Consider the following 12720-nt stretch of genomic DNA (forward strand, 5'->3'; position numbering starts at 1 on the left):
TGGTGCAAAATGGTGCATCTGAGGCCCTACCCTTTTCTGATATCCCCCCCAATCTCTGTGTCAAACATGGCAGAAGAAAATGTACAAACTCTAGATGGGCTAAATTGTGTCACTTTTTAGGTGGATTTTTGGCACAAAAATATTGAGTGGCTGGGTGCAAAAAAAAAAGTCTGAAAAAAATGTATAAAAAAACCCTCGAGTCCAGTTTTTTTTGTTTTTGTTTGTGTGAGGGCAAAAATATTGTTTCCACCACTAGGGAGGGGCTTACTGGATATGGATTTTCCATACAGACCAAAAGGAACTGTACAAAACCTTATTTAGGAGCTCCCCCTAGTGGCGGCTGTAGGCAAACGGCACAGAGCCTGTGTTTCTTATGGCTGTCTGAGGGGAAGCGGGGGAGAGAGCACTGTGTCTGACCTCCTACACAAGACTGGCCCTTATTCAGATTGAACGTTACATTGCAGTTATCTTTTCTGCCTCAGGGACCTTTCCAGACGTATACGCTTGTAAAACCCCCGTTCAAAACGCTGCTAGGTATATTTATAAAATCCTATATAAATTCTATGACCCTCTCAGTTAACCCCTGCCGTCCCCAGCCTGGTGCGCTCACTATTATCGCGGCCAGCCTACCATAGAGATGAGACCGCCCCGCCAGAGCGCCGACAAACTCGATGCTCTCCCTATAGTCACTACAGCTCTATGACGCTTCCGCTTCCGGCATCTGGGAACAGCCAGGATGGCTACTGGTGGCACGGATGCTCGCACGGGGGATGTGGAGGAGGACGCCTCGCAGTTACTCTTCCCGAAAGGTGAGCTTAGCTAATGGAGGGGCTGCGTGTCCTCCGGACTGTGTTTGGGTTTACTAGTCGGAATGAGTGTGGTGTGCGACATATTCTCAGAGCACCTTGCTGCAGGGGGATTTGGCGCACACCCCTGGCTTGTACCTGCACCTGTTATTGTACAGCCATAAGGGGTCCCACTCCTATTCCTGATCACTGTGTGTATTCTGTCACTGAGGAGATGGAAGCAAACCTGGAGCTCCAGTACTGGTAAATGTGACTGGTCCACTGTGCCCCTCAGCATTACCCCCCCTGATCACTGCTGATGACTGGTCCACTGTGCCCCTCAGCATTACCTCATTACCTCTTCCCCCCCCCCCCAGTCCCACAGTGTTCGGTTTATTATACCGTACTGGTCATGGGTGGTATCACGAGATGTGGCTGAATGCATGATGGGTGGTGGTGACTCCCTTGTCTCACCATCATGTAGGCCGTGTGCAGATTGCGTCAGAGTCTTATGATCCATATACACACGATGATTCTTCAGGCAATTACCGTGAATGAACCAAACCTTCCTGATAATTGCCCGATCTTTGAGCAGGGAGCTGCCCTTATATCCAGCAGTCACCTGCACGCCGATTAATGATGGCTGCTGCAGTCTCTCGTCCCCGTTTACATAGGACAAAACTTTGAAAATGGTGAGAAATTGAAATGAAGCATGTTAGAAGGTTGCACAGCTCTTAATTTAGCTCTGTTTACATAAGGCTGGAGCATCCCTTTAACAGTAGACGTGGACTTACTATTTTTTGTGCAGAGTTTGAGATCGCTGAGACGCTGCTGAATTCGGAGGTGCACATGTTGCTGGAGCACAGAAAACAACAGAATGAAAGCGCAGAAGAGGAACAGGAGTTATCTGAAGTCTTCATGAAGACGCTGAACTACACAGCCAGGTTCAGCCGCTTCAAGAACAGGGAAACAATCGCCAGTGTCAGAAGGTACCCAGAGCTGTACATTTCTGCTGCATCCAGACCCCCTGTACATTCATATCTCTCAGTGCATATGCCATAAAAGTCCCAGATGGGAATACCTCTTTAAGGGTGTTTTCTGGAAATGATATGCACTCCAAATGTTGGCTTCAGAAAGTTGCAAAATAGCACTTTATCATTTTTGGCAGATTTATGCAAAAGTTTTGCAACATTTTGCCTTTTTGCACCATTCACTTCAGTTTTGAAAATGGATTGGAAGTTCCCTGTGTCAATTAGGTGTATACAGGTTTTTAAAAAGTCACCAAAATTGTTGCAACCTTACTCTAGTAAAGGAGTGCCATAGAAACTGGAGTAACATCTCAAGACATAAGTGTTAGACTTAGGCCCATGCACACGACCGTTGTGTGTTTTGCGGTTCGCAAATTGCAGATCCGCAAAACACGGATGGCGTCCACGTGCGATTCGCAATTAGCGGAACGGCACGGACAGCCATTGATATAACTGCCTATTCTTGTCCGCAAAACGGACCCATTGAAGTGAATGGGTCCGCATCCAAGCCGCAAAGACTGCGGCTCGGATGCGACTAAAATAACGGTCGTGTGCATGAGGCCTTAGGGCAGGGCCGGGGATTCCTGCTGAGAGCAGGAGCGCACGGCGTCATTGGTTGCTATGACGCCGTGCTCTCCCCGCTGCCGCCGCAATACAGTAATACACTGGTATGATCTATACCACCAGTGTATTACTGTACTGTGGCGGCATCAGGGAGCGCATGGCGTCATAGCAACCAATGACGCTGTGCGCTCATGCTGTCTGGAGGAATCCCGGCCGGGTTTCCACGGTCCGCTCTCGGCCACGGAACACGGCTGTGTGCATGAGGCCTTATCCTGAATTTTTTCCCATGAAACTATACATCAGTCTTCTCAGCTCCTCCTGCTCTATAACATGTTTGCCTGTAGCTGACATTGCATTTAGTGTCCATTCACACGTCCGCAAGTCTGTTCCGCATTTTGCGGAACCGAATTGCGGACCTATTCATTTCTATGGGCCGCACGATGTGTGTCCCGGATCCGCACTTCCGCGTCCGCATTTCCTTTCTTGAAAAAAAAAAATAGAACATGTCCTATTCTTGTCCACAATTTTGGACAAGAATAGTCATATTCTATTAGTGCCGGCGATGTGCGGTCTGCAAAATGCGGAACGCACATTGCCGGTGTCCTATGTTTTGTGGATCCGCAAAACACACACGGATGTGTGACTGGATCCTTAAGCTATACAAGTGCAGGTTTCAAAACAGAAAATCTGCATAGTTTTTAGTGCACAAAAAAAATAACCCTGCATGTGTTACTTGCTTTTTTGGATGTAGATTTGATGTGGTTTTCTTGCAGATCTCACCCTTGCATGGAAAAGGGTTAAATTTGCACAAAGAATTGGTATGCTGCGCACAGGAAAAAAGTGTACATGAGGTTTATCTAATCGTTCACTTTGCTAGTACAGTATTGCGCTATAGTTTTTCCGGAAAAATCATGCATAATCTGCAATGTGTGCAGGTAGCTTTATGCTGGCCAGTATATCTGGTAGGGTAGGGCTCAAATTATAAACATACTTTTGTGTCTGATCTTATGCTGCAGTCCACAGAAAAAGTGCTTTTTAAATATGCTAGTTAGCTGTAAAGTGCAACAAGGGTCTCTTGGTGCACTATAAGGCCTCTTTCACACGAGCGAGTTTTCCAGGCGGGTGCGATGCTTGAAGAGAGCGCATAGCACCCGCACTGAATCCTGTTCAGCGGGCTTCAGTGAAAAACGCATTGCATCCAGAAGCAAGTGCGGGTGCGATTCGTTTATTACTGATGGTTGCTATGAGATGTTTGTAAAACCTTCAGTTTTTTTATCACACACGCGAAAAACGCATTGCACCCGCGTGGAAAAAACTGAACGCATATTGCAGACAAAACTGACTGAATGTGCTTGCAAAATGGTGCGAGTTTCACTGAATGCATCCAGATATCCAGCGTTGTCACATTGAATAAAAGACACAGTTATTAAAGGAGTTGTCTGGGATTTTACTATTAATGACCTATTCTCAGGATAGGTCATCAATCAGCTGTAGGAGGAGACGGCGCGGTCTCCCGTCTCTCTCCTGTTCACTGCTGCTGTCTATGGTCTCTGTCGGTCCCCCGCCGCAGATCTGATATTGATGACCTATCCGGAGGATAGATCATCAGTAGTAAAAACCCGGACAACCCCTTTAATACAGTGACATAGTGTGATGGGCTGTACACAATAGATACATCAGTCTATATACTGGAGTAAATATTCTGTAACTATATATATATATATATATATATATATATATATATATATATATATATATATATATATATATATATATATATATATATATATATATATATATATAGCAGAAAAGGAGATTTGGCGGCACCAGTCTGTTGGCTCAGGTGCTATGTCCAAAGGAATGAGCTTTCCACCTTCTAATATATACAGAGAATCGGACAGCACTCCAAGACTTGAAAAAAGTAGAAATCTTTATTCACCCATGTGAAAAATAATTGCAACGTTTCAGCTCACAATCGAGCCTTTCTCAAGCAATGAAACACAAGACTGTGCATGTCTTATACAGCTTTTTCAAAAATCAGACAACCAATGAATTTTACAAATCAAGACATGTGACTGGTAAACATGTGAAAGTAGTTCACCTCATTAGATCATGTGAACAATTACTTATGCAAAGTACCATACTGCTGGATACACAGGGATGTGTCCATTAGTGTTGCATCCAAGCTTGTAACATTTAAATAATGTATACTACAAAGTGCATATGTGCATAAATAAGTGCATAAAGATACAAAAGAATTAAATCATGTATTAATGTTTAAAATCATACACCACAGAGGCTGAGGGAAAACAGCGAAGGTCTGATCATGTTCGACAAAACCGCATGTTCATGTGAATACTGGCCAAAAACAGCCCTGTTAACTAATACTGTCAAAACCACAGCATGTCAAAGACAAACCTCCACCCACAGTGTGCGCTCGCAACTGCGCTCCAATATATCCTCGGCAGCCAGATATCATACTATTGCCGTGTGGGAGCTATTGCATACGCACAATGTGACATTATTAAAGGCATCGTCTTTGTAGCAAGGCGCTTGACACTGTATATGCTTCACTGTCAGGACCAATCAGAGAGGGATCCAACCTCCCGGGTAGATCAACCCCTCCAAAGTTATGGTCAGGTAAGGGGGACACCACATGCAAATGTAGTGCACCCCGAACCGTCCCATTATAACGGTCCATAGACAGTGTAATGGGGATCTCCCATATAAATCACTTGATAGCAGAAAATTGATTTTGACACATCGTGGATAGAAAACATCGTTTTCTGTTACTGTATCCACGATGTGTCAAAATCAATTTTCTGCTATCAAGTGATTTATATGGGAGATCCCCATTACACTGTCTATGGACCGTTATAATGGGACGGTTCGGGGTGCACTACATTTGCATGTGGTGTCCCCCTTACCTGACCATAACTTTGGAGGGGTTGATCTACCCGGGAGGTTGGATCCCTCTCTGATTGGTCCTGACAGTGAAGCATATACAGTGTCAAGCGCCTTGCTACAAAGACGATGCCTTTAATATACATTAGTACAGCTCGTCTTATTTGTAGCAGGCGCTTGACACTGTAGATGCTTCACTGTCAGGACCATCAGAGAGGGATCCAACCTCCGGGTAGATCAACCCCTCCAAAGTTATGGTCAGGTAAGGGGGACACCACATGCAAATGTAGTGCACCCCGAACCGTCCCATTATAACGGTCCATAGACAGTGTAATGGGGATCTCCCATATAAATCACTTGATAGCAGAAAATTGATTTTGACACATCGTGGATACAGTAACAGAAAACGATGTTTTCTATCCACGATGTGTCAAAATCAATTTTCTGCTATCAAGTGATTTATATGGGAGATCCCCATTACACTGTCTATGGACCGTTATAATGGGACGGTTCGGGGTGCACTACATTTGCTGTGGTTTTGACAGTATTAGTTAACAGGGCTGTTTTTGGCCAGTATTCACATGAACATGCGGTTTTGTCGAACATGATCAGACCTTCGCTGTTTTCCCTCAGCCTCTGTGGTGTATGATTTTAAACATTAATACATGATTTAATTCTTTTGTATCTTTATGCACTTTATTTATGCACATATGCACTTTGTAGTATACATTATTTAAATGTTACAAGCTTGGATGCAACACTAATGGACACATCCCTGTGTATCCAGCAGTATGGTACTTTGCATAAGTAATTGTTCACATGATCTAATGAGGTGAACTACTTTCACATGTTTACCAGTCACATGTCTTGATTTGTAAAATTCATTGGTTGTCTGATTTTTGAAAAAGCTGTATAAGACATGCACAGTCTTGTGTTTCATTGCTTGAGAAAGGCTCGATTGTGAGCTGAAACGTTGCAATTATTTTTCACATGGGTGAATAAAGATTTCTACTTTTTTCAAGTCTTGGAGTGCTGTCCGATTCTCTGTATGTATGTATGTATATATATATATATATATAATATATATATATATAACCTTGCATTCTGGAGCAGTCCAGAATCCTCAGATGTCGGCCTATGATGTGGTCAGTTTTATAGGATTGGATTAGGAGATAATCGATCCATGTCCGTTATATGGCAGCATACTTTTAGCAAAATATTTCCAGCTCGCCTGCTCCACTCCATAGGCGTGCAAGGAACCCCGGATCCGGGAGACACTTTCTTGAAAAATCCAGCACATGCACTACGGATAAAATCCAATCTCTTTATGATAAGCCTTTAAAATTCCATGAGCTGATCAGAAAGCTTTGCGGTCTTTGTGATGAGCTCATGGAATTTTAAAGGCTTATCATAAAGAGATTGGATTTTATCCATAGTGCATGTGCTGGATTTTTCCCTTTATTTTCAAGAAAATGGCAGCACACAGTAGTAGTGATGTGACATGGCGGTATACTGACACTTCTTCTCTTCTCACAGCCTGCTTTTACAGAAGAAGCTCCACAGGTTCGAGTTGGCTTGTTTAGCCAACCTGTGCCCCGAAACAGCAGATGAGGCAAAAGCTTTAATTCCCAGGTATGTGGACAGTCTGTTATTAGAATTCCTCAGTGACCAGACCCCGTTATGTTTTATTACCCCATTTTTAGTAAGTTTGTAGTTAAAATGCCTATCCATCCATCTTTCCCATAAGTAGAACTATAGGCAGGCCACTTGTATTCACTGTAGTTCAGGAACTGCCCCCTATTTTCTTCCAGATTTACTTCACAGGTGTAGTCAGAGCTTTGACAGTCTACTGCAAGTAATATCTTTGTATTATCTCAGGGGGTCTTTATGTCCTGTTCTATAAACTGCATTGTATCAGGACAGCGCTCTGTATATAGGAAATATAGACCATGTGTAGTATCAAGGCAGCACATGATATACTGCACCATTGAGGTCTGGGTGAGGGCGGCTGGCAGAAATCTGTATGTAATAGACACTATATAGAATACTGTGTGGTCCACAAACCTGGCGGAACTGCCAGCATGTCTCAATCTACTGGTTAACCTTCTATAGAAAAAATAGATAATAAAAGTAGAGATAATATACAGTGAAACTTCTCCGGAAGGCAACCACTCTGAAAAAACCACACCCTTACACAGACCAGCTTTCCTGTGACAAAGTTTCAGTTCCATCACTTTAAGAAGACCACCCCCTAGAAGACCACTTTTCTATGCAATTTTGGGTGGTAGTCTCAATAGGTTTTATTCTCCCAGTATCTTCTGTACTCCCCCCTAGTGTTGAGTACCAGTTTTAAAGTGGTTTTCCAGTTTAAAAAATCAACTACTAAAGTTATTCAACGAAGTCTTGCGTGATTTCGCAAATAACTTACTTTGCCTTATCGTAGTCCGTACTTTTTAATGCTGAACGGAGACGGACCCCCGTGCAGCATTAATCTGAAGCATCCTAAGCTCGCTTCGCTCATAATTACCCGGACAACCCACGGTAGACAAATCAGTATGCAGATTATACTAAAACATGACGTCCAATGCACAATGTAAAGCAACAATACTCAGGATGTGAAAACTGGCATCCAGGTCCTAGTGAGCACACAAGTCAAGCCCCACGTGTATCGCTGGGAAAACCAGCTTCCTCAGGGGTCTCGAATTGTAAACTGTGGTTGAAGTGACATATGTATGTATGAAGTCAAATATAACACATAATAATCACTTGTATACAGGTGGATATAATGTTTACAATTAGAGACCCCTTAGGAAGCTGGATTGTCCTTATTTTTACCCATTTATGTAAGGACATAGCCAGTCCTACATAAGGATTCTATTGTGTACAATATTTTAATGTTGTGGTGCTAAATAAAGATTGACATATGTTGTACATATTGATGTGCAGTTTTTTGTATAGTCCTGGATTTCTTAAAGCAGCATTCAGGTGAAAGGAACAGATTTTTAGTCAGACGTTTTCTGCAATAAAATCTACCGCATGTGAAGGCACCTTAATAATCCTTCCTCCCTTCTTATGCTGCTTTTGTTTATTTCCCCTCCAGTCTTGAAGGCCGTTTTGAAGAAGAGGAGCTCCAGCAAATATTAGATGACATTCAGACAAAGAGAAGCTTTCAGTACTAAAGAAGTCCTCATCATCCGCCATGTTCCCAGCCTCCACCAGCACTGGATTGCAGATATCATCTGTATCTCATTTTTCAGCAGAGACTCTTCATTCGATGTGTATTTTATTATTTTCTATAGTGTTCATGCTTTAACAGATTTTTTTAACAAATTGTATTTGTAATGCTGAATTATCTCAGCGATTCGTTACCTGCTCCCTGACACATTGCAGACCTGCTACTGACCTCTGTAGTAGTTTTCTCCTGTTTATGATTGTGTAAATTTCTCTACTTAAAGCAAAAAGGAGTTTGTGCATAAATATGAATTTTTGTGAATTTTATTTTTAAGATAGATTAAAAATTGCTACCGTTCTTAGCAGTAAGATGGCTTTGTGTTGAGATACATTTATGATGCACTTTGACTTACATCCACATGGATAGTTATATGGCTTGTGTATCCTAAATGTTTTACCAGTGAAATAAAGCAGGACAATTTTGACAAAAGCATAACAGATATGCTGGAAAAAAAAAAATATCTGCTTACCCTAAAAAAATTGCAGTCATGTTATCCTTGACAGAATTTCTGTGATTTAAAGAAAAAATAAAAAAAAAATTTCACACTTGTATCAATTGCCTAAAAACAGTCTTGGCCTACATGCACACGAACGCTTGTGTTTTGCGGTCCGCAAATTGCGGATCCGAAAAAAAAAACCTGAAGACTTCTGTATGGCATCCTTTTTTTTTGTGGATCCGTTGTAATAATGCCTATCCTTGTCCACAAAACAGACAAGAATAGGACATGTTCTATTTATTTATTTTTGCGGTGCTACGGAACGGAGCAACAGATGCAGACAGCACGCGGAGTGCTGTTCGCATCTTTTGTAGCCCTATTGAAGTGAATGGGTCCGCAACCGAGCCGCAAAATATGTGGCTCTGATGCAGAAACCAAACCACGTAGGTTTAAAGGGGCTGCACATGATTAAAAGGGTTTTCTGAGATTTTTTTAACTGATGACCTCTCTGGATACACCCAGGACCCCTGCTGATCAGCTGTTCGAAAAGGCATTGGCACTCAGTAGCATCATGCCCTTCCCTCAGCTCACTGCACAGCTTGTACCTTGTGTAACAGCTGTGCTTTACTTCAATGGGGCTGAGCTGCGCCTAGGGCATGTGACCAATAAACGTGATGTCATGTAGCCTAAGAAAAGCTACAAGAAGTCTGAAACACCTGATTAGCTGGGGTTCTAGGGTGTATAACCCAGAGGTTAGGTCATCAATTCAAAAATCTTGGAAAACCCCTTTTTAAAAAACATGGCTACTTTCATCCAAGCGCCACAGCTGTCCACCAGACACAAGGAAAGGACAGGAGTGGCACGGTTTCTGGAGGACAATGGTCATGGTACAGCCTCTCTAGGTGTTTGAGCAATAAAGATTGTTTTGTTAAATGGCTTACATAACTCTGATGGATAGCCATTTATATACAAGCAGTTCTGTAAGTTTTTAGTGTACGTTGTTTTTTGTACGTAGTTTTTTTTCCCTTCGCCCATGACAGAACCACGAGTGAGGATCTGCCCCCACAGACAGGAAACCTGCAGAATAAAAGGGCGGACACTCTCCTCCCTATTCAGTGTGGTTTCCAGTCTCTGGGGAAGCCTGCAGTTTTTCTTTCAGGTTCCTTCCCTCTGGTGGTGCTGCTGGGCTGACCCCTATAGTGGGCCTGAGTTCTCCGCCAACATACCTGCTGTCCCTGGGATATAATGCAGAATCAGTTGGTGCGCTAAAAGGGACAGGCAGAGGCACAGCAAAACGCCTGAGGGAGTGTTTTGTGTGCTGGAGCATAGAGTGCCTGGCGGCATCGCTGATGCGCTATAGGCACGGACTTCCGGACCCCAGGGGGAGGGTGGAGGAGCTTCCGGCAAGGAGTTAGGCCGGGGAGAGCGGCATGTGTCATGTGGTTCGGCGTGTGGCATCGGGTGTAAAGTCATCAAAGAGTGCCTATGAGAAGGGCGCGCTGTGAACGGAAAGCCGACGTCCTAAGAAGCACTCTGGTGTCCAGAAACGGGAGAAGCATGGAGAAGGGCAAGCACATTGAGGAGTCTGCAGTCCCTCCAGCCTTGGTACCTCTGAGGGATTAGTGCTCTGGGCATAATGTGCTTCTCTTTGCGGATACACTTATACTAATGTATTGCAGACAAAACCTAGGAAGGTGGTGGCTAAAAGAAAGAATAAAGAATGTGTTCTTTTTAAAACTGGGTTGTCATCTGAATGGGATAAGAGGATGTGTCAGTCCTATATTGATAAAACTGGCTGAGGAATCCCCATCATTTTATATATGGCTTTAAGCACTAGTCAGATCGGAAGTAAATTCTACTTTATCATCTAAAAAAGAATCTAAAGTGAGACGACATAATACGGTACAGAAGCATGTTTCGTCTGATGCAGATGAGATACACTCCTTTATATGGGAATTCTGATGATTCATCCCTATCTTCCTCTGAAGAAGGTGAAATCAGTGGAAGGCCATGTTTCCCTATAGAAGACGCAGAAAAACTCCTAAAAGCCATACGTTCAACTATGGGCATTGAAGAGACCAGAGAACCCAGGTCCATCCAAGATATTATGTTTGGGGGGCTAGAATCCAGACAGCACAGCACCTTCCTGGTTCATAAAAATGTTATCAGCCTTAATTAAGGGACAATGGAAGAAACCTAACAGAAAAGTTTATATCTCTAAAAATCTCAAGCGGAAATATCCCTTTAAAGAGGAAGATTGTGCCACATGGGATAAAGCACCCAGGATAGATGTAGCCATCTCTAAAGTATCCAGAAAGACTGCTCTTCCCTTTGATGATATGGGTATATTAAAGGGAGAATAGGAGGCATCTTCTACTTCATTCAGAGAGAGTATAGCTTCTACATGTACGGCCCGGTCTCTTGTAGTCTGGCTCTCTGAACTAGAAAATCAATTGAAAAACAGATGTCCCAGGGAAGAGATTTTAGCATCCTTGCCAACTATAAAAAAAGCAGCTGACTTCTTGGCGGACGCCTCAGCTGATTCTGTTAGACTGGCGGCCAGATCCGCCTCTTTGTCTCACTCTGCCCATAGAGCACTCTGGCAAAAAAATTAAGTTGGCGATTTCCCTTAAAAAAATAAGCTATGTGGTGTGTCTTGTGAAGGGGAGTACCTTTTTTGACCAACTCTGGATGATTTATTAGATAAAGCTACTGATAAAAAGAGAAAATTTGCGGGTTTTCAGAGTTCCTTCTCCTCCAAAAATAGGTTTAACCGTCCCTTTAGGAATAATCAAGATGGAGACAAAAAATCCAGAAAGGAAAGATTTCGGAACCAAAGGAGAGGTAGAAATTACTTTTTCAACCAGTCCTTTGGACAAAAACTCACTGAAAAAACTGGCCTAAACTGGAGAAAATGCTCCAAACCCAGACACTGTAGCGGGTCTATAACCGGGAGCAATTCCTCTGCATGCGGTCCGCAGACAACAGCAATCCCCAGCAAAAAATGCGTACAATGGAGGATGCCGGGGCGGACCGCATGCACCACAAGAACATCATACAAAAAATAATACATTGTGCAGATGAAAAAATATACATACAAAAATCACTGCAAAAAATGCACCAAAATGATACACAACTGACAATACTAGCTAATTCCTCAGGCCGATGTTAAAAGCTGAGAACTTTGCCAATATCTTCCAGTCAGGAACATGTCGGAGCCCCTCATGCACCACATCACGGTGTCTCAGCGCGCATGGGGTCCTACAACTCAACTGCCCGTCGTGTGTGAACAGGGTCTGAACAGTGCAATTAACTCACAGCCAGACTCTCACATGCCTCCATAGTGGTGTCACCAATGCACTGTGAGGTAGGATAAAGCTGTGAGCCGCACCCACAACAGACCATGTGAGCCGCACCCACAACAGACCATGTGACACAGAAGCAGAACCAAGTGCAAAAGAACGTTACCAGTGCAAAATAAAGTGGCACATTCCTTTGGAGACAAAAAGAAACGGGATCAGCAATGACGTCAGAAGTCAGTAACATTTTTAAAGGGGTTGTCCAGGTTCAGAGCTGAACCTGGACAGCCCTCCATTTTTACCCCGGCAGCCCCCCTGACATGAGCATCGGAGCAGTTTATGCTCCGATGCTCTCCTTTGCCCTGCGCTAAATCGCGCAGGGCAAAGGCATTTTTCAGAGTTCCGGTGACGTACCGGGGCTCTCCATGGGGCTGACAGGAACCCCGGTGACGTCACCGGCACTGATGGCCGG

The 12720-nt window shown here is 43.5% G+C and overlaps 1 protein-coding gene across 1 annotated transcript; it reads left to right on the top strand.

The window, feature by feature from the left end:
* Positions 1–653: 653 nt before the first annotated feature.
* Positions 654–9062, top strand: POLR2D (RNA polymerase II subunit D). Its single transcript, XM_044290560.1, has 4 exons — positions 654–809; positions 1594–1774; positions 6818–6913; positions 8382–9062. The coding sequence occupies exons 1-4, from the start codon at positions 737–739 to the stop codon at positions 8458–8460; spliced, it is 429 nt and encodes a 142-aa protein (XP_044146495.1). The 5' UTR covers positions 654–736; the 3' UTR covers positions 8461–9062.
* The last annotated feature ends 3658 nt before the right edge of the window (positions 9063–12720 follow it).

Source organism: Bufo gargarizans, chromosome 4, assembly GCF_014858855.1.
Source record: "Bufo gargarizans isolate SCDJY-AF-19 chromosome 4, ASM1485885v1, whole genome shotgun sequence".
Lineage (NCBI taxonomy): Eukaryota > Metazoa > Chordata > Amphibia > Anura > Bufonidae > Bufo > Bufo gargarizans.